At 33.0% G+C, this 26,084-nt stretch overlaps 2 protein-coding genes across 2 annotated transcripts; both read right to left on the bottom strand.

The window, feature by feature from the left end:
* Positions 1-4,149: 4,149 nt before the first annotated feature.
* On the bottom strand, positions 4,150-8,970 carry LOC115983171 (DNA polymerase zeta processivity subunit-like). Its single transcript, XM_031105806.1, has 6 exons — positions 8,940-8,970; positions 8,755-8,835; positions 8,470-8,585; positions 4,964-5,153; positions 4,417-4,668; positions 4,150-4,187 (listed from the first exon to the last, which is right to left on the bottom strand). Exons 1-5 carry the CDS (start codon positions 8,968-8,970, stop codon positions 4,469-4,471), a joined length of 618 nt encoding a protein of 205 aa, XP_030961666.1. The 3' UTR covers positions 4,150-4,187; positions 4,417-4,468.
* Positions 8,971-14,601: 5,631 nt separating this feature from the next.
* Positions 14,602-15,261, bottom strand: LOC115985823 (putative pentatricopeptide repeat-containing protein At1g12700, mitochondrial). Its single transcript, XM_031108724.1, has one exon. The coding sequence runs from the start codon at positions 15,259-15,261 to the stop codon at positions 14,602-14,604; it is 660 nt and encodes a 219-aa protein (XP_030964584.1).
* Between the last annotated feature and the right edge of the window lie 10,823 nt (positions 15,262-26,084).

Here is a 26,084-nt window from a genome sequence, read left to right on the forward strand (position 1 = left end):
TGAGGTATAGCACAGATGTGGCTAGCGCTTTATGTAACCACTTAAGGAAAAGCGCTAGCCACATCTGCGCTATACCTCAAAAGGACTAGTCACAATTGAAGCTCCTTGTAGTTGTTAATAAAGCCCAGTTCAACCCAGTAAATACCCGATGTGGGACTCATCACACACCCACACACATCACACAATCAATCAAATTGGGGCATCACAATATCCCCCACTTAAATCCCTAACATCCTCGTTAGGGCTCACTTTATGGGGTAGTGTCTCTAAGCCCACACGGGATTACCAGGCCGGCTCTGATATCATATGTAACAACCCAAGGAAAAAGCGCTAGCCACATCTGCGCTATACCTCAAAAGAACTAGTCACAATTGAGGCATCTTGCAGTTGTTAATAAAGCCAGTTCAACCTAGTAAATACCCGATGTGGGACTCATCACACATTCACACACATCACACAATCAATCAAATTGAGGCATCACAGATACTGATGAGAAATCTAATTATATGTAGACCAACTCAGCTGACACAGGTCCATCTATGGTACACACAAACACATCTTTTGGATGAGTAGATAATTAATTTTAAATATAAACACCTAAATATGTTGAGGAATGAAATTCATTATCAAGATTAGGTTGAACTCATGCTTAGCAAAAAAAAAAAAAAAAGATTAGGTTGAACTCATTCCTTCATTATGCTTGAAAATGCATTGAAGTAATGAGAATTATTATTAAGTCATCTAACAAATCAATGCTAAATCACGCCTTTGACCTCTGATTTTATCAAATAAGCAGGATTCAGATCACATCCCCACATCAAATAAGCAGCCCACCAGCCCCATAGTAGGGGAGGTTGTGGGGTTATGGGTATCTAATTCACCCATTAAAAGGCTATTCCAAACTACAAGTAGCAATAAGTCAGTAACAAATTAGTTAAAACTAAATATTATATAATATTTAGTTTTAACTAATTTGTTACTGACTTATTGCTACTTGTAGTTTGGAATTTTATATAATATTTAGTTTTAACTAATCAGTTACTGACTTATTGCTACTTGTAGTTTGGAATAGCCTTTTAATGGGTGAATTAGATGCTTGTAACCCCACACCCTCCCTGCTATGGGTTTTAAAAAAACAAAAAAGGTCGGAGGCCCAATGTTTACAAGCCCAAGTTGTGTTTCATATTATATATGTAATATAAAATATAGGGGTGTGCAAAAAACTAGGAAACCAAAAAACCAGCCGAACTGTTGCCAAAATTTTAGATCGGTTTCGGTGTGGTTCAGTTTCAGTTTTCATTTCATAAAAACCAAAAATTTCAATTTTGATTTTGGTGGTAGGTTTGTATGCACCAAATTGGCCAAAACCAAAAATATTATAATATATTTTATATTACATATATAATATGAAGCACAGCTTAGGCTTGCAAACATTGGGCCTCTAGCCTTTTATTTGATTTTATAAACATTGGGCCTTTGGCCTTTTTTGTTTTTTTTTCATGTTTGGGCCTCCGGTCTTTTTATTTAAAAAAAAAAAACATTGGGCCTCTTGCTATTTAAAACCCAATAACCCATTAGATTAACTAATTAAACTAAAAACAAAAGACATTTTAGAAACACTACCCTGCATACCCCACAACGCACACTCTTCAGTTTTCATTCTCACTCTCAAACAACCTCCACACTCCACACTCCATTCCAGTCTTTTTCTGCCTTTGCCGCTGGCCTCCCCTTTTCTTTCACTCTCAATCTCTTTTGATCATCCACGGTTCGGCTTTGCTCTTTACTTCTTTTGATCATCAGCATGATTCTTCTCTCCCTTTTCCCATTTCTTTCTTGATTTTCTTTGTTCTTCAACAGGTCTGCCTCTCTCGCTATTTCTTTGTTTTTTATATGTGATTAATGTTAGAGATTTGAAAATCTTGATATGTTATTAAAGTTAGAGTTTTGAAAATCTCAAAAACTAAAAACTGACCAAAGCTAACTGAAGCTAAAATAAAATCAAAATTGAAAATTTCCAATTATTTCAATCGGTTTTGGTTAAGAACTTCACAAACCAAAAATTTCGGTTTCGGTTGGCTAAACACTAAGAAAACCAATCGAATCAAACTGAACCAATTACATTCCTATTATATATACCATATGCACTAGATTGATAGGTTATATCTTTACTTTGACTCTTTTTGATAAGTTATAAAAGTTCTACTAAAGAAAAGCACAAACCTCCTAATTTAGAGCAACCACATCAGTATGTATAAAATTGCTTTTCTATTTTAGCATAAAAACCTACTTTTTCTATTTTACACGGTCACTTTTACAAAACACCTACATTAGATTATCTGTTATACACCCCTTTTTATTTAAATATTCATTTTTTATTATTATTTTTACCTTTATTTTTTCTCACATGTTATCTCTCATTCTCATCTCTCACACGTTCTCTCTTCTCTTTAGAGTTTAGACCACCACAAAACTTCCTGGCTGAACCTCCATAGCCAAAACTCAAATAGCCACCACAAAGGCAAACCTCCATGGCTGAGACTCCATTTCCTTCATCTATTGCTGTTGTTGTCTGCTGTTATTGTTGCTGCTTATTCGATACTGTCATTGCCTTATTTTTTCTTTTTTTCTTTTTTGCTACTGCTATAGCCGTTGCTGTTGGTTTTTAGACCACTTAAAACAATTGATTTAACCTAGGTAATTAGCCAAGTTGTTACTTAGTCCAATTAAACAAGTCTAGGTTATCACAATAACAAAGATCAAATCATGCAAAGCAGCGGAAAATAAATAACACAAGATATGATCACCCAGGAAACTAAACCGGTAAAAACTTGGGGAGGATCTGACCTAGCTATCCTCAAGGTAAAAAGCAAATCCACTAGAAAGAATCGAAGTTCATACAATAAGACTTACAAGCCCCTACGCTCAACTTCTTATTGCTACTCACCAGTAGAAGTTACTGACACGACCACGTGCAAGCTTCGAATCCACAGACTCCTTCTTTCTTTGGCCTTTGCAAAACACAAACACCCCCGTTTGTGACTTTGAGATCCCACTCAAAGGTTTAGCAACACAAACTCTCCTGTTTATGACTCCAAGACCACCCTTGAAGGTTTAGATCAGCAACACCTTTGACGACAAGAGAAGGCAGCAACTTCTACAATACTGGATCTTGAGATTTTTCAAGGAATAATACCAGTAGAAGACATAAGAGAGCTTTTTAGGAACAAAACCCTAAATACAAAAGAGGCACACTCTTTTCTCTCTAAAAAGACATAAAAATGTGCTTAGGGTTTCCTTTATATACTAGGAGAAGTAGATTAGAAACCCAAATCCTAAATGGGCTTGAATTGCTATTTGGGCTTAACTAAAATTCTGCAGACACGACTTTCGATCGATCGAGCTTGTCTTTCGATCGATTGAACTAGACAGATTATGAAATCTTCTTCCTGCAGCTTGTATGTTCTTGAATCTTGACTTGAATCACATTGGGCATTGTCTAATAAAACCTATAGACTCTAAGATCTACATCTAGACAAGTTTGTGTTCATGATTTGCCAATTGTTCTAAACATTTAGAACCTAACAGCTACTTCTTCTTCTTCTTCTTCGTCTTGACCACTTCTTCTTCTTTGATGATTCACATATATTTGTATATGGATTTGATGATATGGTTTTGTAAATGGGTTTGATGAGTTTGAGATTTAGATTTAAGAAAACAATATGGGTTTGATGAGTTAAGATCTAGATCTAGGATTTGTTTGATGATTTGTTTAGAATTGATGATTTGTACAGAGGAGATAGAGATGGAAGAGAGTTCGGTGGAGAATTGAGAGAGAGTTGACAAAGAAGAGAGAATATATGACTTGAGAAGTGAGAGAAAAAATTATTAAAAAAATAAAATACAAAGCTACAGTTCATATGCACGGTTACTGTAGCAAATGTGTAAATATGCACACTTTTAGAAGCACTGATGTGGAGCATTTTTAGCAAAATCTGTAAAATTTGTGTCTTTTTGTATTATGCAAAGGTTTACATCCACTGATGCGGATGCTCTAAGAAGGCCATATCTTTACTAGATTCTCGCTCCTTCTAGGTAATATCATCTTAATTGCTTCCTGCTTTCCCCCCAAGGCTAAGCACACTCAACCTCTCCTTCAGCTTCCACTTCTATGTCAAGCATCATAACTACAATCTCTTGACTTTGTAAATTTTTCTTTTAACAAAGATGCAATTCTTCAATAGTAAGCAATAGTAAGCACTAATCATTGTGGTTTGTAAACTAAATATATGCTAAATGTAGAATAAGGTTACTTTTTTGGCAGCAGATTTACGAGGACAGCCTTTATAATTTTTTGCGCTATATCAGAGCATACATATTTCTAAATCATATTGAAAAAAATAAAAATGTAAGTACCTGCCTAAAGGTACATATACGCATATATACAGTGTTGTTATACTTCCCCATTTTAAGGCTTTGGTTCAGATAAACTTGGATGTTCTATATATAACTGTACACAGAGAGGTTCGCTACTCATTGACTTAATAGGGGTCAGGAGGGGAGGTTGCCCCCACTGCCTTGTGTCCGTTGGGATCCACTGCTCTACATCCTTGTTTGCACTAGCTTCTGGAAGGGATCGAAAGTAAGCAGTTATCTCCCACCTGTAGTCTGTCAAAAGAGAAGAGTGTGGGTGCAGGTGGGGGGTAGATTAGAGACCTACCCTTAATTCTAAACATAAAAGGAAAAAAAATGCAGGATATAGATCATGAATGCAGCAAACACTTGAAAATTCCTTCAAGCATAGGAACCAACACCAAGGCATTTGATAAATAATGGAAAGCCATAACAAAATAATATAAAATAAAAAAATAATAATAAAAGAGGCATATTTTGTAACACATGTATACAGAATGAAGTATTAAACTGAGAATCAATATACTGAACTGCTATATTCAGCACTTACTGCGGGGAAGAACCTTAGTAAGAGATTCTGAGACCGAAAGCTTGATTAAGAATGATCTAAGAGGGAACTCCAGGTCAGCTTCTTCAACCTTTGAGCCATATGACAGATTCACTGCAAGCTTGAAAACAAAACGCTCCACTGGGATTCCGTCAGTGTTGAAAAAAATAACTGCTGCTCTCTCCACCATTCCCTATTTGTGAAGGACAAGGCTGTTTCAGTTGATAATCATAATATGAAACCAAAATCTTAATATTCTTTGTTAAAATTTATGTTTAGGCAACTCAATTCAAATAACTAATTGCAAAACAAGTTTTATACATCCCTATATGATGATTGGTAATTTTCAAATACAAAAGGAAGGAGCCTCTCTGTTACAGTTACTTGAATTTTTAATTCAAGTAAAAATTATAGGAGATTATGATGCCAGAAGTTGATTGAAGAAATTATGAGAGAAGCAAATCTTATCTTTAACTAACGGATATGATAAGACAATACCAGAGATTCTATACAAGAAGAAGGGTGACTCCGACAGTGGACATTACCCCATTTACCACTCGAATTTTCTTTTCTTGTTTTGATCCCCCCACTACTTATTTCCATTCAAACTTTCAACATTTGGGTCTATGTTTTGTAACACTTTAATGGTTAATAATCACCCAAATGGCAATAGAGAATCATTCTGAAATTAAAACATAATATATGATCAATCTTTCAAAGTTAACTAAAACCAATATGGTCAGCTAGACGTAACCTATAGTTTCCTCCTTGCTTAAATATAACATGTGAATTCTTTCAATACAAGCCAAGCAGTGAAATTCTCCATTATGTAAGCCCACTTTAACGCCTGAGTATGGCCTCTACTAATATAGGACATATTTTTTTATTTAACTTACAACAAATTGAGAAGGAAACTAACAAATTTACCATGCCAACCACTCAAATCTTTCAGAAGTTATTGGTTACAAACTTAACAAAGCATCATGAATTTGAGGTTGACTATCCAATCAAAAAGAAAAAGTCTTTGCAATTTGTTTTCCATAGCATTTGTAATATTATTTTTACATTACAAAAATAAAAACATCACCATGACTAATAGCATACACTAAAAAGGTCCTTTATCTACATAGAACATTAGAAATTGCATTGACCGAAAAAGGGGGGGGGGGGAACTCATTTTATAGATTTAGCATCATCAATTTAAATATTATCTATATATATATATATAAAACCGAAGCCTTTGCTGGCACCACAATTTTCCACGTCAACATAACACAATATTTAAAAAATAAAAAATAAAATTAAAAACACTATACTTATCTTCTTTTTTTATTTTTCTTTTTTTGGATAAAATCTGATATTTTAAGATAAGTTTAATCTAAAGATTTTTTTTTTTTTTTAAAATCTGCTATAAAAGGATAAGTATCTGCCGTATATTAGAATTTATTAATTTACAACCCTAATCCCCCCTCAGCCTTCACGTCACCTCCTTCTTCTTCTTTTTATTTTTTTTTTTTTTTTTTTTTTAATTTTTTTAATGATTTATTATTAAATTCTAATGATTTATTATATTATAATTTATTAATTTAGAACCCCACCCCAATCAACTCCCCTTCAACCTTCACGTTACCTTCTTCTTCTTTTTTCTTTTCTTTTTTTAATTCTTTAATTCTAATTTATTATTATATTAGAATTTATTAATTTACAACCCTAATCCCCCTTCAGCCTTCACGTCACCTCCTTCTTCTTCCATTATTTTTTAAAATTTTTTAATGATTTATTATTAAATTCTAATGATTTATTATATTAGAATTTATTAATTTAGAACCCCACCCCAATCAACTCCCCTTCAACCTTCACGTTACCTTTTTTTTTTTTTTTTAATTCTTTAATTCTAATTTATTATTATATTAGAATTTATTAATTTACAACCCTAATACAAGTATACAACTCCCTTCAGTCTTCACGTCTAAAACAACCTCTCTGTTTCCCGTCAGCCTTCACGTCTAAAACAACCTCTCTGTTTTCTAATATACGCTGGCACCCCAAAACTCAGATCCTCTCACTGTCGCCGCCACCATGGATCACCGCCACTACATCGATTTCTTTTTGCCTCTCCATCGCCGCTCAATCCAGCCCATCATATTCTAGGTCGGCAAATTATTTTGAGGTAATTAAAACATGTTTTTTACTTTGCATAATTTCTATATATTGCTCTCTCTCTATCCGCTTCAATTGTTCATGGAATTTTGTTAGTTTGTGGCTGTGGGTTGCTTTGGATTTAAGTTTTTTTTTTTTTTGGTTTGTTTTTGTTTTTCATGGAATTTTGTTGGTTTGTGGCTGTGGGTTGCTTTGGATTTAAGTTTTTTTGTTTTTGTTTTTTTTTCTTTGCAGATTTCCACGTTTTCTTCTTCTTCCTTTGTTGTCAAATCTATGGCAAAGAAGAATCATGAAATTTTTGTTATTAGATTTTTTTTTCCTTTTTTTTTTATATGCGATTTTTATTGGATTTTTGGTTTTTTGGGATTCTTCTATTTGGTTTTAATTCTGGGTTTGTTTTAGTTGATATACAGTGTTTTTCTCATCTTCATTTTACATTGGTTTGGATTTTCTTTTTCCCTTTTTTTTTTGGTTATGCAATTTTTATTGGATTTTTGGTTTCCTAGGATTCTTCTATTTGATTTCAATTTTGGGTTTGTTTTGGTTTGATATATAGTGTTATTGTCATCTTCATTTACATTGGTTTTGCCTTTTTATAAATTATTATAATCTTTGGGTCTTCATATATGATAGCCTGTGGAATGTTATGTTGGGGTTGCCGTTATTTTGGATTCCATGGGAATTCTTTTTAAAGGTTGGGGTTGGTTAGTATAAGTGCTTGAGATTGCTGAATATGTGTTTGATAGAATGCTTAGGTGTTTGTTCTCAGATTCATTTGTAATATGCCTTTTGTTCTCTGTTTAAAAGAATTCAACTACAAGAAATTACAAAAAGGTTATGGTTTGATATATAGAGTTATTGTCGTCTTCAATCTAATAAGACCGTGCCAATTGCATGGTTAACTCCAAAAAAATTTTAATCAGATTTTTTTCTACAGAAAGTTGTGCTATTACCCCAGTCCATTAAAAATCACTACTCATGTTTTAGTTTTAAAGTTGTAATATCTATTGGACAATATAGTATTTTGTGTTTCAATATATTAATATTGTTCTTTTTTTAAAACAACAAAAAAAATTGTTATATTTGAATGATATCTTGAATAATCACTAAATATATATAGTATATTATTAATGTCAACTCTTATTCATAAGCATTTCATTTAATTATATATGTTATTCCAACTAAAATAAAATGAAATGAAGATTTGAAATAATATTTTAAACTACCATAAATAAATATTCAATATAAACTAAAATTAATAAATTTTTCTTTTTTAAAATCTAATTTTTAATAGTTTCCCGTGCATCGCACGGGTTAGCGACTAGTTTATAACTAAATCCAAAACCAACCTTTTGGATAATAGGAAGAAGACCAAAGACAACAGAATGTATGTAATCTCTGAGCCGAGGGTGGCGAGCCCTCTGAACCATCAAATTCATATACCTCCTCCTCCTCTCAAATGCACCTTTCACCCACAAATTCACCATCACCCATTCATCAAGTAGGTATATATAGATAACACAATATCAGAAATGCACTTCGTCTTTTCTTTCTTTTCCTCCTGTTTTGATGCCTATAAATTTTATAGGCAATCAAACACACACACGCACAGAAGGGTTTAAAGAGGAACTAACCAGAAGGGTAAGCCCCTTTGAGGAAAACAATAGAAGTGATCGCCCCTACCAAGAATTCAACCAAAATCCGAGCTGTTTCACTTGCCATTAATTTGCACTCACACTCAGTTTCTTTTTTCTTTTTTCTTTTTTTCAATTTAAAAGGAAAAAAGGTATAAGAGAAAAGGAAGTAATAAAGTTAAAACCTTGAGGAGATTGGTTATCTTTGCGATCCATAACACTAATAAATACTATTACGTATGCTTCTCTGTAAGCTGCAATTTCTGTGCCGCTCCAATTTGGTTATCTGACTCTCTATTTTTAGGTTTGGAAATGCTTGCCAGTTGCAGCCCTTCTGATGATTGTCTTGTGCTTATGTTTCAAATTTTCACCAACTCTCAATTTGAGAACCATACATCATAGTTGTGCTTATTATTCTAGGTAAAATAGATAAAATACAAAGATGACCTACAAAGTATTACAAAATTAGGGATACAAATATATTCTTGTAGCCCAGTAATGACTGAGCCACATCAATCTAGAGAGACCTATACGTAGACCTATACGTGCACACATACATTCAATATGCTCTTACCTCAAAAAGAAAAATCTACCTATATGCAATTGCCCATTGCAGATAGATAACACCCCTTTTATGTTAAACATAGTTTGTGGCTCAAAATTATTGGAACCATAACACTATACCTTCCAAATTATATAGCCAAGAAAAAGAGTTAACGCATGTCTAATTTCTAACCTGACCTTAACGGGTTTGTATTATGAGCAGAGGTGAAGCTGCATTGGTGAATTTTAAGGATGTTGATAAAAGTATATACTATAATGTATAATCAAAATGACAAAACTTAGATACAGTTACTTAGGTTCCCCAATTGAAATAAACCACATAACTACATTGACCAATGTAACAATACAACCATAAGGTACAGCAACATGGCTTTTTTTGCCTGTTAGCCTAATTTCTCACATAACAAAAATATTTCAAAATTGGCCACATTACTAATATGTTTGGGAAATTTTTTTTTGATAAGAAAGAATGTTATATATACGAATGGCTACTCTATGCATGAAAAACATAGAGCAAACCCAGAATATGTTTTACCCAAATCGGAAATCTCACGTCAATGACCAAAAAAAAAAATGGTGAATATTAAAATGAGTCTCAAATCAATGGCAGATTCAATCCTTGCTAATGTCTTCCTTCTTCTTCTTCTTCTTCTTCTTCTTCTTCTTCTTCCTCTCTCTCTCTCTCTCTCCCTTTAATGTTGAATTTTTCTTGTGTCAGTAAATTCTGCTTCATCGTTTAACATCTTTCTTTTATGATTTTTTTTTTCTGTTCTAATTGGCTTTCCAAGATGGGTGTGTCAATGCTCTATACTCTATCCCATCCATATATACTGATGCACAGTATGCGCCTACAGATGAATCCTAGCCAACCAAGATTGATGACTTTTTCTTGTAAGTTTAACGTTTGGATGTTATATAACCCGTTCTCTTGTTGCTTCGCACTTCAACCTTTTCTTAAAGTTTGAAGCATGCACCGTGCCAGTTATGCAAATAGTGCAAATGCATTCTAGACAAGATTCTTTACCAGTAGACCAACCTTGAAGCACTATGTCAAAATAATGAGGGGCTATTATTTGGTATCATTTATGTGACTGTTTTAGTTTGTATGATGGATTTAATTGGAATGGTCGAATGACAGTTTTAGAGTTTGAGATTTATTTATCTCTAATGAATAATTGGCCGCAGGGCAACTAGAGTTTTTCAAAGGAAGGAATAGTTCTGAGCCCAATACAGAATCACTGGCAAAGGCTTTAGCAATTGCTCAACATCATGATGGAGTTACTAGTACAAAAAACCTACATGTGGCTAATGATTACGCAAAACGTTTGTTGATAGGGTACACAAAGGTGTGAGTTTGGCTTATCAATTCAACCATATGATTTTTCTCAAAGTTTCTCTCTCTCTCTCTCTCTCTTCCTAATGTCATCCATTTCTTCAAAATTTATGTGTAGGCTAAGGAATTATTTGCATCTTCACTTTCTTGCTTGGTTCAATCTACTACCTCAAATACTGGATGTGGGAAGTTTCAACCAGTAAAGTATTATGAGCTTCAGCTACTGAGCTATTTTAATTCATTGCTTAAAGGGCTCATTTTATATATTGTGGCATTCGTATAGATCTGATGATGGATCTTGTTTTTGACTTTTGAGCACATTTTTAGTTCTCTTGTTAATATGGTACTTTTTGGTTGCAATCAATTACCCTTGCATTTTTTTAAGGCGAAACTACACTATTGGTCCCGAAGTTACCCTATGTGCACAATTGGTCTCTCAAGTTTGAAGCAAGCACAATTAGTCCCTTAAGTTTTAAAACAAAGTTGTGTTGGTTTTTTTACTTGCTGTTGTTAATGGTGTTATTTACGTGACTAACGGAATAATGACTTGGTTTTTTTTTTTTTTTTTTTTTAATGACGTGAAATGTTTTTACTTAAAAAATTAGAAACTAAATTTACACGTGAGAAAAAAAAATCACCTGTACCAAATCAAAAAATTTATTTTCTACCTGTTGTAAAAACCCACAACGAGAGAGGGTTATCAGGCAATCGGTTATTTATTTATTTTTTTTTAATTTTCTGTTAACCAAATTTCCAAAACTTTTTAGACAGTTGATTACCTAAACATTCTTAATTTCTTACATATCATCGTTAGTGTTTTCTTACAACGAAATGTGGAAAATTGGCAACTACAATTATAAAAAGCATAAGCTTGCAAAGACAAAACAAAATTTTAAAAGAAAAAGTGAAACACCAAACCTCAGCTTTGGATTCAACAGCAAGTCCAAAGAAAGTAGCCGAAACAAAATGCTTGCCCACAGACTCCGCCAATTTGATCTGACTGAGCCAATACGATGAAGTCTCAAGCCTATCGAACCACCATTTGCTACAATTCTCTGCACTGTGGTGTGGTGTGCCTAGACTCTTAGCCCTCGTCAAAGACCGCGGCGCCACGGGAGTCTTCGGCATAACCACATTGATTGCATCCAAATTCGTCGCATCTTTTTGTTCAACTTCTTCTGGAAAGGAAACACTTAATTTCTTCAACTTGGGTAGTACTGTTTTTTCAGGAGTACTCTGCTATGTAAAAATAAATCACCAGTTGCCTGATAACCCTCTCTCGTTATGGGTTTTTACAGCAGGTAGAAAATAAATTTTTTAATTTGGTACCGGTGATTTTTTTTTCTCACATGTAAATTTAGTTTCTAATTTTTTAATTAAAAATAATGCACATCATTAAAAAAAAAGGCCAAGTCATTGTTCTGTTAGTTACGTAAGTAACACCGTTAATAACAATTAGTAAAAGGACCAACACAATTCAGTTTTAAAACTTAAGGGACTAATTGTGCTCGCTTCAAATTTGAAGGACCAATTGCGAACATAGGGTAAACTTCAAGGACCAATAGCATAGTTTTGCCTTTTCTTTTTAATGACTAAGAGGCGGTAATGTTTAGAGGGGTAGTTTATCTTTGTATTATTATGGGTTAGCATAGGAATTCACAATCTACATACAACAAAATTAAATTACAAAAACTCCAAAAGAATCAGCTCTTTGTGTCCATGAAATGTAATCAATCACTAACAAATGAACTATTCTGCAGCTATATGATCGCAAGTTGGGAGTTTCCAACTCAATTCATTTACTTTAAATTGTAAATGTCAAAATGATTATATCGTGAAGTTAATTTTGTATTGCACTACAACCTTAGTTGCTTCTCTCTTAGACAATTCAAGGGGAAGCACATACAAAATTATCAGCTAACTCCTTGAGTTGATAAACCAACCAAGCTAAACTAACAAAATTTGACTCTAGTCCACTGCACAATAGCACCACAAGGCTTATAAGAGGGGGAAAAGGGGCTGGAACTCAGTTTGCATACATGCAACTCCAAAACTTAATTTCATTGGAGGGAACATTTATTATCATTAATTCCACTGGCCAAGGGACATATAACCACAAAAAATGCCAGATCTTAGAGCAACAATTTGAGCATTAACTTTAAATCAGAAATTTTTTTGAAACAACTATCCAGGAAAATAGGTTCCAACTTCCAAGCAACAACATGAGTGCATAATGAAATCGCAACAACAGATAGAACAGTTAAAGGTACAAACAACTGTGCATACATAAATGAAATAGAAAAATTATATTTAGAAACTACAAAATTTACCTGAAATGAATACACATTGCTTAAAGAATGACATGTGAATATGAAACTTGTCCTTGATGTTGAGAAACTAAAAATCCTTTACACAAGCTTCTGGAGCAATTCTAGAATGTCATTATCTACCTATAAGACTGCAGTAAGTGACAAAATTGAGAGCCACTCCCTTGTTGGATGATTCAAATTGAAGTTTATAAAACAATAGAATATATAAATGATTGGAATAGAATCAAATTGAAGTTTATTTCTTTCATGGTATAACTTTTATGGCTATTTTAGGAGGAGAAAAGCTATGTCCATAACACTTTTACAACAAATCTTGAGTAGCAAGTTGTTATTGATTGTTACTAGTGAGCAAATAAGTAATTTAAGTGGTAAATTTAAATTAAAACCAATAATAACTTACCACTTATGATTTGTTGTGAAAATGTTGTTGACATAGCACTTCTAATTTTAAGAGAGTTGTTCACATTGTTCATGTGTGATATGGTTCCTAAGACCTATTCTGTATCTATCACAACTCCACAGAGAGTAAAGTTCTCCTCCCATCCAATAACTCCTTGTGAGGATCAACCATATCTTCACTTCAAATAAAACCTATTTAATTACAGATTTTAAAAAATAATAATAATTAAAAAAAAAGTCAAAAAAATTTGAAAGGAAAAAAATATCAATAATATGAAAAGAAACATCACTTCATAAAAGTAAATAACAACTTCCAACAAATATACATACACCTTATAGATTGATTGGCAAAGTCTTAATAAGTAATTCTTGAAGTGCTTTATTTGCTGGATTTGCAAATATCAAGTCAAACAACATGGATGCAGTGGTTGCATTTGCTGAAAAACCCTTGTCAACCATTATCTTAATAAGTTCCATAGCTTTTTGATGTCTCATTATGTTGCAGTAACCCTTGGATTATAGTGTTATATGTGCGATCGTTAGGTGAACAACCACTCCCATCCATTTTCTCAAACATCTCACTTGCTTCTTCTAGTAGTCCCTCTTTGCAAAGCCCTTTGAGCATTATGGTGTAAGTTCGAACATTGGGTTGCAATCCTTTTGTAGGTAGACTATAAAAGAGTTCTCCTGCCACTTTAAGATTCCTAACATTACACAATCCGTCAATCAAAATGTTGTAAATCACAATATTGTTGCCCAATGTTTTTTCTTCCAACTCAAGAAACACTTTTATTGCCTCAACAACTTGTCCATTCTTACATAGGCCGTCCAACAAGATAGCATAAGTTTGGGGATTTGGAGGTTGGCCACAAGACTGCATCTTATGGAATAGATCTAGAGCAGCCTTGTGTCTCTCCACTCAAAAAAACCCACCTATAAGAGTGCTGAAAGTCACAACATTGGGAGTTACTCCCTTGTTGGACATTTCATGAAAGAGATTCATTGCCTCATTAATTCTTTTCTCTTTACAAAATCCATTAATCAATGTGTTATAGCTAACAACATTAGGTGAACAACCCCTCTCACCATCATGTTCAATGCTTCGATGGCATCCTTCAATTTATTTTGCAAACAGTATCCATCAATCAAAGTATTATAAGAGACTACGTCAGGCTCAATACCTCTTTGAATCATCATATCAAAAACTTTTTTTTGCCTCTATCAACACTCTTTGCAATATGTGTCCACCAATATGCTGAAGGTCCTCACACTTAGCATGATCTTCCTCTGTGTCATCTCATTCAACAAAGTAATAGTCTCTCTCCACCAGTGGAAATTGCATAAGCCTTGAATTAAGGAATTGTAAGTGATAACGTCCGGTTGAAAGCCTTTACTCCTCATTTCAGATAAAAGGTTCAAAGCCTCAGTTACCAATCTATCCTTACATAAACTATCAATGATTGTGTTATTCATTGTCAGATCAAGCTCAAAATTCCCTTCTTCCATCTTCCTAAGCAAACCAATAGCCATACTAGTCTGTCCAATCTTACACAGAGCTTTTAGTATTGTTCCACAAGTAATTGCATTAGGCTTATACCCAGTCTTCTCCATTTCTTCTACCACCCTCACAGCTCCAGCAATGTTACCTTGAAGATAGAGCCCCTTGACAAGGGTGTTTAGAGTAATAGAGTTTGGGTGATGACCAAGTTTCAAAATTGTTGCCAAGACAGAAAACCCAAAATCTACTCGATTCAAATGGCAGAAGCAGTTAACCAAAATATTAAGAGTATAAACATCAGGAGAGATACCAAATGATTCGATTCGTTTAATTAGAGAAATGACTACTAGGTAATGCTTCAATCTTGCAATGGCACCCAACATGTGATTAAAATTGACAATGGAAGGCAAACGGCGCATGTGAAGCATTTTATCAAACAGGTCTAAGGCATGATCAACGTTCCTAAAGCTTCTAGATTTGCACTGATCTTTAACAGATTTCAAGAATTGGTTTTGATTGTGATTGTGGTTTGGGTTTTTTTTTAGCACTAGCAATACTAGTAGTAGCAGCAGTAGCTGCAGTAAGAGTAGAATAACAATAAGAACGAAAAGAAGAGTGGGAAATACAAAGCAACGTACCCATTTTCCTGAAGATCCAGCAAACAATTTGGCAGCGGAAATCAGAACGAAATGATAGAGTTTGAGAATGGATGGTGAGAGAGCACAAAAGAATTGGGGATGGGGTGGTACATATATCTCCTTATCATTACCTATGATGGCTTATTTGTGGAATTTAAATAGGAAACAATGGATAATTTCTGGATTGATTTGAGGTAATTCGGCCTCCTTAAAAGATAAGTTTGAATGATAAATTTTCTGATGACTTTTATTCCAATAGCTGCTGAATTTATACAAGTAGATGGTAACGTTCCAAAGCATAAAATCAGGACCATTAACACAATCGTGATCCTCTTAAACTCCAACTCCTAAAAAATAGAACTAAATAACAACAGACTCCAACTCCTAAAAGCTAGAACAAAATAATAACTCAACGTTAAAAAACTACAACTGACATAACATTCAGATACCAACTATCTTGGCACAAATCAAGGAAACACCACTGCTACCAATCTTCAAAGATCCCACTTGCCCTGCAACAACTTGTGCACGTAACATGGGGGCGGCTGAAATGTGGTATTTATATCATGCTTTTTAAAAATGGAAGTAGCAAAATAATCAAGATTAGGCTCGAACTTGAGATAAATTGACCAAAACACACTTACCGCACCACTAAGCTACCGATCAGTCATGTCTTAAAAGTAACATAATCTATATATATTTAATCTAATACTATATATAAATACATATGCCTTTCCCTGCAATTAAAGATGTTGCGACGTGTTGGAAAAAATGTCATCTAACACACCACTTAACCCATCGCTTTACTCAGTGTTTGTAACAAAAACTAACCGGTTGTTTAAAACACCATTTCACTTCCTATTTTACAAAAAATAGCGATTGATAGAGAGATCATAAGGCAGAGAGAGAAACATTTGAGGACTGCCATTACTGCCATTCTAGCCTTCCACATTCGTCAAGTCTCTCGCTAACTTGCTATGAGTAAGTTTTGATTTTTGACTACTTTTTGAGAAAGAAATTGGCGTTAACTATTATTTAGGCTAATTAGGACTGTACTTGCTATACGTATTTGGCTGACATTAAGGTATTTTGATTATTTTAGTTTGATTGTTTTTGCTTAAACTTTATTACTGACAACCTTTTGCTGTTTACATATAAAGACACCAAAACATTTGGAATCAACATTAAGAGAAACTCAATAACTGTAAGTCACACACAGAGACGAAGAGACGGACAACGAGAAAGAGAAAATAAAGTATTCCCACCCATCGGCAGGTAAAGCTTTTAAAGAAAAATAACAAATTTGGCTTTATAAAGTCTAGAATTTGGGTTAGAGTCCGTTTGAAATAAAAGTCTTTTCGTTAGAATCAAATAGTTGCTTAAACTTAACTTTTAAGTTAATGTAGTGTTGAAGAACTCTCATGGCTAAAATATTTTGTTCTTTAAAAATTCTCACCACAATTTAAAAAAAAAAAAAAAAAAAAACGATGTGGGTTGCATGTTTTGTTCATTAAGAATGATACTGCAGCCCAATGGTTTTTTCTATCTTTGCTAAGGACGGACAAGGATATTTCAATTAGTTCATGCATGTGATTTGTATAGTGTATATTAGGTTAGTACCTTGGTGTCTGTTGAAAGGAATAGCTCATGAGATTAATGATCATAATTTTCCTACTTTTTTTTTTTTTTTAAATTTCTTTTATCTTTATGTTTATTGCCTAAATGGTTTCCTTCTTTAGTTGCTACTAATCCCACATGAAAAAAACCATATTTGAATGAAACATTTATAAATGATGATTTTTTACCATGCCAATCCTGTTTTGAATGTATCTATTGTGTGATTTATATCATTATCCTATAAAATACTAGTCGCTAACTCGTGCGATGCACGGGAAAACTATTGAAAAATAAATTTAATCCATCTTTTTGTTCTATTAAATTTAATCTTTCTTTTATTCTTTTAAAATAAGAGTTTAAGTCTAATGATAAAAAGCAATTATCGTGTGACGGATGCAATAGATTAACATTTTATTGAAACTAAAAAAAAAATTGGTATAACATCATTTTGAATGGTAAATCTATAGTTTTATAACATCTTAAACATTTTTTTTTTCTTAATAATATCTTAAACTTCTTTTTTTCTTAATAGCATAATTTGTTAGGATCACAAAAGAGTATGTGTAAAATCTAACTGTTAAAAGTTGTTCTTAGAGGGTCAAAAATGCATTAATTTTGTTAAATAAAAGCATAACTTTTATCACATTTTTATAATAACTTTACAAATTTATAGCATTTATTTGTTAGTTAAGGTTGTATTAGAGGATTGGAGTTTTTCTTAATTGGATGTGTTTACAGTTAATATTTACACCCTTTTGTTTCAATGGCCAATTAACTTTTTATGAAATTGACCAAAATGACATTTTACACCAGTCAAAGTTTGCATCAAATTTTTCAACAAATAATAATAATAATAATAATAGTAATAATAATAATAAAATAAAGAATAATTTAAACAATTATTCTACATGAACTTTTCATTGAAGAGCCAATTTAGATTCAACTTCCACCTAAAGTGCGCAACAAACCATTTCCCAATTTTCAATTTCATTATTAGTTGTCTCAACTTCATATTGCTGCTATACCAAACGACTGTTTAGATGCGTACTTAGTAGTATAGCATCCCATAAAAACCTCTTGCCCAATTGACATTAAGCCATAAAAGCAAACAGCCCCAAAAAACATGCAACTACTTCACACTTCTGGTTTTAGTGTTCTTGGAACCAAATGCTTACTAAACATCAGATTTTGTATATCAAATTGTTGCACACTCTAAATGCTTTTATTCATCTGTTAACAATTTCCACAATTACTACAACAGGACATTGAAAAAAAAATTATATAATAATAGTAACTAATAATGCTAGGTCTATCTTTATCTTAAAGCTAAGATAGTGATATTTGAGGGAACATTTCAACTTAATGGGGTGCAAGCAAAATGCAAATCAAACTAAACTATTAGGATAAACCATTGCTATAAAAAAAAAAAAAAATGCAGGTCCTCCCATTTCTTCTTGCAAGCCAATAGTAGCTGCAAGAGTTATCACAATTGCTCAATTCCATGAGAGTATTCCACCTGATCGTCTTGACCCAAGCATCCTCCTTCTATATCCCATCCTTTGCATGTTAAATTTTTTAAGAATGAAAATTGTCAATCAGTGGTTTCAAGCAAAAGTTACATTTGTACAAAATATAAGTAGCCTAACTCATTTGCTTGAGGAAAGAAAGACCAACACCTCAATAAAAAATTTTTTGACTACAAATAGGCAATTACTTCAATTTAGCTGAAAAAAGAAAAAGATATTGCAAAGTCTACAATGCTTCCCAAACCTAAAAGAAAATGTTCATCAAAGCATCATTCATAGTAATATATATATACAAACATATATATATATATATATATAAGTGCCCAAAAGAACTACAAACAACCAAATCAATTAAAAAGTAACAATATACACACAAAAAAAAGTGCCTCATGTGAGGATTATGCTACTCTTTAAATCTCACTTATCAAAAAGTAGAGGTTTTTTATTATTTTTTATTATATAGAAAGGAAAAAAATAGGCACCCTCCTAGAGCACCTAGGTCATGTTCAAACTCTTTATCCATAACTACCTGCTACAATTGCTCAGTTGCATTGAAAACCAAAGAAAACCCAACAAATGCAACTTTTTTGCATTTATTATATGTATATGATGAGATGACACCAGCTAATATCCATTTTAATGACCTTCATGAAATATTAACACTGTGAATTTGTGATGCTGCAAATAGCAAGATTAAAGATGGTTAGTCACTATGGTTCTTTTGTCAATCATAGTAAAAGGGTGCTAAGTAAACTACTTAGCCCCTCAGGGGTGAAAAACCCTTGAATTAAGCATCTCTTATGAATGAAAGTATATGTAGCCAATTACAACAATTTAACCCAACAGAGCAAGTTGTTAAACAATTGTTTTTGTTGAAAATAAATAATTTTCCTTTGAAACAAGTAGAAGCTCATTTAGCAAATATATGTTATCAAACATAATATACAACATACATTCGGTTGAATTAAGTAGTCAATTCAAAACCTTCTCCACTAATAGATGCTTTCATGTAAGAATGTAGTATTATTCATGAAATAGTAATATCAATTCAATTCTGACAAATAAAAGAGCATCGCCAACATTAAACATGTCGATATTACAAATTAACTTCTAGTAATTTCAGAATTCTAGTAACTAAAAATCATTATCATGCAGCCATTATATATGGGTTTAAAAGCATCCTATCAATCATTCAGACCCATTGCATTATCTAATAGCAAAAAAACTTTATAAAATTGAAGTAATAATAGATCTTGATGATCCTAAAAAACCATCTAAAATGTTAGATCTTGATTAGCTTGCAATACATACCTGATACCTACAGGAGGTCTCTATCTACACTCTTCAACAACCACTCTTGTCTGATTATTTTTCTAAGCTTCCATAAATTTCCATATCAAGATTAGAAGCTGTCTGCACCAAATTCATTGCTATCTAGCTTCACTCACCCACCTTTGGTTCCGATTGTACCATAACAGCCAGGCTATATTTAGCATGAACTCCACCTCCATGACATGCCCATTTTTCTAATAACACTATACCTATGGAAACATCATGGTTGATCTCTAGACTTCTGGTGCTTCTGAGCACTCCCATATTTCATATGTCACTAATTCTGCACTATCCCCACATATTTCACTTGAGAATGATGAAATTATTCTCCTACAATAAAGATTGAGCTTATTCATAGGTAAAATATTGTGGATCACCTTTCAAGCAAAAATTGAAAGTTATGGCTGCACATTTAGTGTCCAATACAAAGAGAAGTACCTTTTAGCACGTCACCGCACATCATGTTTGATATAATGTTTAGCTAAATAATTGTCTTTCAAAGTCAACATTCTTTTTGCGATGAAAATATTTGCAAGCACTTTGACATGTTTGATATAATGTATAGATTATGTGGGTAAAATATGCAAAGTATTTTTTTTTGGAATTGGAAGAAGAAGAAAAATGTTGAAAGCAATGGGATAATGTTCTATATTATTTTCTTGGGCAATGAGCATTTGTTACCCACATAATCTTATCTGTGTATTTCTTGTTTAGAGGAATTTTAACAATGGCAAAGATTGAAGCTACATCCAACAGGTCTTGTAACTTTTCCAAGTCCCACTCTCCTCTCATTTCATCAATTAGCAAACTAATCTAGATTTTCTAGGATAACTTTGTCATAAAGATCTTATAATCATATGAATCATAAAAAATTCAACACCAATCCAAAATCTAACATATGAATCATAAAAAATTCAAACCCATACCAATCCCAATATCTAACATATAAATCATAAAAGAATTCCAAATACACAATCTCAAAGAATTAGAAATTAAAATTCCTTATGAATTTCGAATTTAAATCCCCAAACTATACACTAAAATCAAGCTTTTAAGTAGTAGCCACACGAACCCAGATAAAAATTCACAAAATTAAATCCAAAAGAACTGAAGAATTATAAAGAGAGTAATAAAAATTTAGAATTGTAAAGCGAGTAAAAAAAATTTAGAAGAGAGGAATGAAAAATACAAATTTTTAGCCATGAGTTTCATGGTAACAAATAATCCCTAAAAAAAATATTATTTATAATATAATATAGGGTTATGGATTCCTAATCAAATTTGGTTAGGGTTATGGATTCCTGATCAAAATATAATATAAGGTTATGAATTCCTAATATGTTAATGGTATAGAAAATTATTTAAAAGCAGTGGCGGTGTCTGATTTGATTTTCTCTTCAAGCTCTGTTGCGTTCCCATCGTCACCTTCGCTTCCAGAAAAACTCTCCGACTATGAAACCATAGTTGTATGTATTGCCGAAGGACCAAACCATTTGGTTGGTGATGCCTTCTTTCTATCTCGGACATGACAGTGTGGGGATGGCTTGGTTTTGGGGAAGAAGAAGGTAGAGAAATAGAGAAGAGAGAGGAACGGCAGAGCGTGGGTTTGATTTTTTTGCACTTATGTTTTTTTTTTTTTCCTCATATTTTGGTTTTTATCGCGCTTTAGAAAAGGTTTTTTTTTTTAAGAAATTTTTTTTTTTTTTTTTAATACTGTGCTAACGTCAAAAATTGTAGGAGTTTCAGAGGCTTCGGTTTTATATATATATATAGATGAGTGGGGTGGGGGGTTAAATTGTGCGGATTCTTCTCTGCTGATTACTTACTATAAGTTTATACCACATGCATGGTTGAGTCTAGAAAAATCCTTATCCTTTGTTCTGTGTTTTAGGACTATGCATGATTTGTTGTTCTATTTGAATTATTAATTTTTTTTTTTTGGGAATTTTTTATTAGCTATGTACACAATGCAAGTTAATTTAGTTTCTTTGTTTGACTTGATTTCATATATTATAATTCAGATCCTCTAACCCACCTTATTAACCAATATTATTGACAAAGTTATATTATAATGAAAGTTTTTTGTTATGTTCTATAATTTCATAGCTCTAACAGAAGAGTTCCTTTTCTCCCCCTACTTGGATCAAGCCGCATTGGTTTTTGGTGGACTTAGGAAGAATTTTGCAGGGGCAGGTGGTCATTTGAATTAAGCATAAAATACAAAGTTAAATTTATTATCTATGTGTTTTTTGGGGGTTTCATTTAATTTTTGATAAATTGTGCTAAAAAGCTTGAAACAACAATGTTAATGGTTGGAGAAATTGGAGGGAACGATTATAACTATGCATTGTTTCAAGGCTAAACAATTGAGTAGGTTAGACACATGGTTGTAGAAATTTTGCAAGCAATAAAGGATGTTGTTACAGTAAGTTTATTTATTTATTTTTTTTAGTAAACAAAAAAAATCATTTTTTTTTTCTTGAAAAATGACTTTCTATTATTATTGATTCATAATTCTCTATTGTTCCATAGAGTCATCAATTATGGTGCTACCTGGGTGGTTGTCCCTAAAATCTTCCTAATAGGCTGTTTACCAATCTATCTTGCAGTATTCCAAACCAATTCTACTACTTATGACAAATTTTTATTGCCTAAAGGGATTGATTAATTTCTCAATAAATCAAATTGACCAACTCAAGCAAGCCCTCTAAAATTTGAGAAAAAGAAAATTCTTATGTTGTTATAGCATATGGTGATTATTGTAGTGCTTTCCAATGTGTTTACCGTTATTCTCCACTTCTTGGTGAGTCTTATGAGTTTGTAATTTTTATAGACTTAAAGAAGGATGTTAACAGCATTTAAAATTCTTCTCCATCTAAACTGAATAATTATGATTACTACATGATCATTTATTTTGAATACTCCCATTTTTTATTTTTGTGGAGGTGATTTTGTAGATTTGCATGCCACTACAGCCTATCCAAGAACCCACAATATACACTATAGATTAGGTTTGGATTAAATATCCCTTTTCCACAAGTCAAAACATTGTTTATGTTGTTTTAGAAGATTTTTCTTTTTTTAATTTTAAAATTTATTTACTTTCAAACTTAGTTTTTTCCTTTATACTATCCTTAATTATATTGTAAATAAATAAATAAATGTTGTAAATATTATTGTTCTTTAGATAGTATAACTACCTGGATGAGTTTTTTTTTTGGTAAAAAACCTGGATGAGTATTTATTGTATTGTTATGTCAAATTGATGATATGTTAAATATGTATATTGTTATGTCAAGTTGATAGTATTTTTTTTTTTTTGAAAACGAGGCATTCATTCAATCACTAACATGTAAAGAATCTTGGTACAAAGCCTCCACCGCAGGTGGTGGTGAGTCCTCTAACCAATAGACTACATCACTAATATTTTTTGCATACTTTGCTAAAGAATGCGCAACCATATTCCCCCCTCTCCTAATACAACTTATTGAGACCAGCTGCATCCCATTTAGGTAAGCACAAATATCCTCATAAACATGCCCAAGCAAGGAATTATGGTAAGACAAACCCGAGATGGCTTTCATTACTGTGATGTTATCACCCTCAATAACAAGCTCTGAAAATCCAGCTTCCAAGGCAAAAACAACTGCTTGTCGACACGCCAAAGCTTCTGCCTCTTCACTATTTCTGACATAGGGCCCTTTAGCTGACATTCCAGCCATTACTTGCCCCTGTGCATTTCGGATTATTGCTCCAATTCCAGAACTCTGCTGCTCCGTGAACACAGCTGCGTCAAAATTCAACTTATACATAGTCTGAGGTGGAGGCTTCCAATGGTGTCCGTTTGAAATTGTATTCGAAATAACCAGCTGCTCCTGCGCCTTTCTAAACTCGTCCAGGTAGTCTGCTGCACGTCTGTTCAGCCAGCAAGGATTCTTTATCTGTCCTCCATGCACCATCGTATTCCTCTGATTCCACACAGTCCAAGCTTGCACCACAAAAAGCTCCAGCCCAGCTGCATCAAGTCTATTCATCAAAACCTCAAAAAGCTGCATAAAATCATGAAAGTTAGTAGCACATTTCTGCATCATAGTGGAACTGCCAGCCCACACATCTTGGGCTGCTGGACATTCCCAAAGAGCATGAATCACGATCTCTGGAGCTCGCTGACAGCAAAGGCATAAATTCTCTCTGATAATATTTCTTTTTGCCAAATTTACTCGGGTTGGCAGTATCTCATGACAAGCCCTCCACACAAATACCTTCAATTTGTTAGGTACCCTTACTCTCCACAATTTCTTCCATAGTTGCTGCCCAGAACTTGTTGAACTTTCAGCCCATTCCCTAAGCACTTTTCTAGCCACATGATACCCGGATCTAACTGTGTAAACACCTTCTTTATTATGCAACCACACCACAACATCATTCACACGCCTATGGCTTAAGGGAATTTTACATATCGCCTCTGCATCCTCTCTATTAAATAGTGTCATGATGGTATCTCTCCTCCACCCATGTAATTCCAAATCTATAAGATCCGAAACCCTCCAATCCTCCACACCCTCATGAACCGGATGCAGCACCCTATTTGATGGATAATTAGGAATCCATTTATCCATCCAAAATTTTATAGATTCACTATTTCCCACACGCCAACAAGATCCACTTCTCAAAATTGGCATCTTGTTGGCGTGTGGGAAAGATGCCAATTTTGAGAAGTATTTTTTTTGACTTTTAGAAGATTTTTCTTTTTTTAATTTTAAAATTTATTTACTTTCAAACTTAGTTTTTTCCTTTATACTATCCTTAATTATATTATAAATAAATAAATAAATGTTGTAAATATTATTGTTCTTTAGATAGTATAACTACCTGGATGAGTTTTTTTTTTGGTAAAAAACCTGGATGAGTATTTATTGTATTGTTATGTCAAATTGATGATATGTTAAATATGTATATTGTTATGTCAAGTTGATAGTATTTTTTTTTTTTTTGAAAACGAGGCATTCATTCAATCACTAACATGTAAAGAATCTTGGTACAAAGCCTCCACCGCAGGTGGTGGTGAGTCCTCTAACCAATAGACTACATCACTAATATTTTTTGCATACTTTGCTAAAGAATGCGCAACCATATTCCCCCCTCTCCTAATACAACTTATTGAGACCAGCTGCATCCCATTTAGGTAAGCACAAATATCCTCATAAACATGCCCAAGCAAGGAATTATGGTAAGACAAACCCGAGATGGCTTTCATTACTGTGCTGTTATCACCCTCAATAACAAGCTCTGAAAATCCAGCTTCCAAGGCAAAAACAACTGCTTGTCGACACGCCAAAGTTGATAGTATTTTAAATATGAATAAATAAATAAATGTTGTAAGAATTATTGTTCTTTAGATAGTATAACTATAATTGAGATACACAATTTTAGTTGTTCTATAAAACAAAATGGATATACTACATTACTTGGTTGAATTTTTTTTTTCTTTTTTTTGAGAAAACCTAAATGAGTATTTTATTGTATTGTTATGTCAAGTGGATGGTATTTTAAATATGTACTGTATTGTTATGTCAAGTTGATAGTATTTTAAATATGTAAAATGTTTCCGCGCATTGTGCGGGTTAAATGCTAGTCTATATCTATATATATTTAAAAGCTGAAGGGTAGCATTTGTTGCTGCTAAGCTCCTATTGCACCACCTCATTGCCACGTCATTAGCCATGTGTTAATTAATGACTCCCTTACCTTAATCAATTATTAACTTCTTTATTTGCTTCTTCTTTAAAAAAAAAAAAAGGTTAGTTGCTGGTCCGTTAAGATAGCTCCTTCAATTGGGTTAATATTGATGAACAGATACCACAACATTAACATCAATGCATTAAATGATTTTTATTGTGGAGGAGGCTAGGAGAAAGGTTAGTTTGCCAAAGATTTAAAAAAAAAAAAAAAATACGGAACCATTAAAACAATAGACTCTTTATTTTCTATCTATGGAATCCAGATGTAATAATAGACAATACAAAACAAAACATAACCAAACCAAAAAAGAATTTAAACCCCTCACCCTCAAGTCTTCTTCCCTAAGTTTCT

Source organism: Quercus lobata, chromosome 4 (assembly GCF_001633185.2).
Source record: "Quercus lobata isolate SW786 chromosome 4, ValleyOak3.0 Primary Assembly, whole genome shotgun sequence".
In the NCBI taxonomy this organism is placed as follows: Eukaryota; Viridiplantae; Streptophyta; class Magnoliopsida; order Fagales; family Fagaceae; genus Quercus; species Quercus lobata.

Coding starts and splice junctions, on each gene's coding strand:
- LOC115983171 (XM_031105806.1), bottom strand. CDS start 8,970: ATGGATCGCAAAGATAACCAATCTCCTCAAG. Junction 8,586..8,754: donor CAAAGGGGCTTACCCTTCTG/GTTAGTTCCTCT, acceptor TGTGGGTGAAAG/GTGCATTTGAGAGGAGGAGG. Junction 4,669..4,963: donor TACTAAGGTTCTTCCCCGCA/GTAAGTGCTGAA, acceptor CTCTTTTGACAG/ACTACAGGTGGGAGATAACT.
- LOC115985823 (XM_031108724.1), bottom strand. CDS start 15,261: ATGTTGGGTGCCATTGCAAGATTGAAGCATTACCTAGTAGTCATTTCT.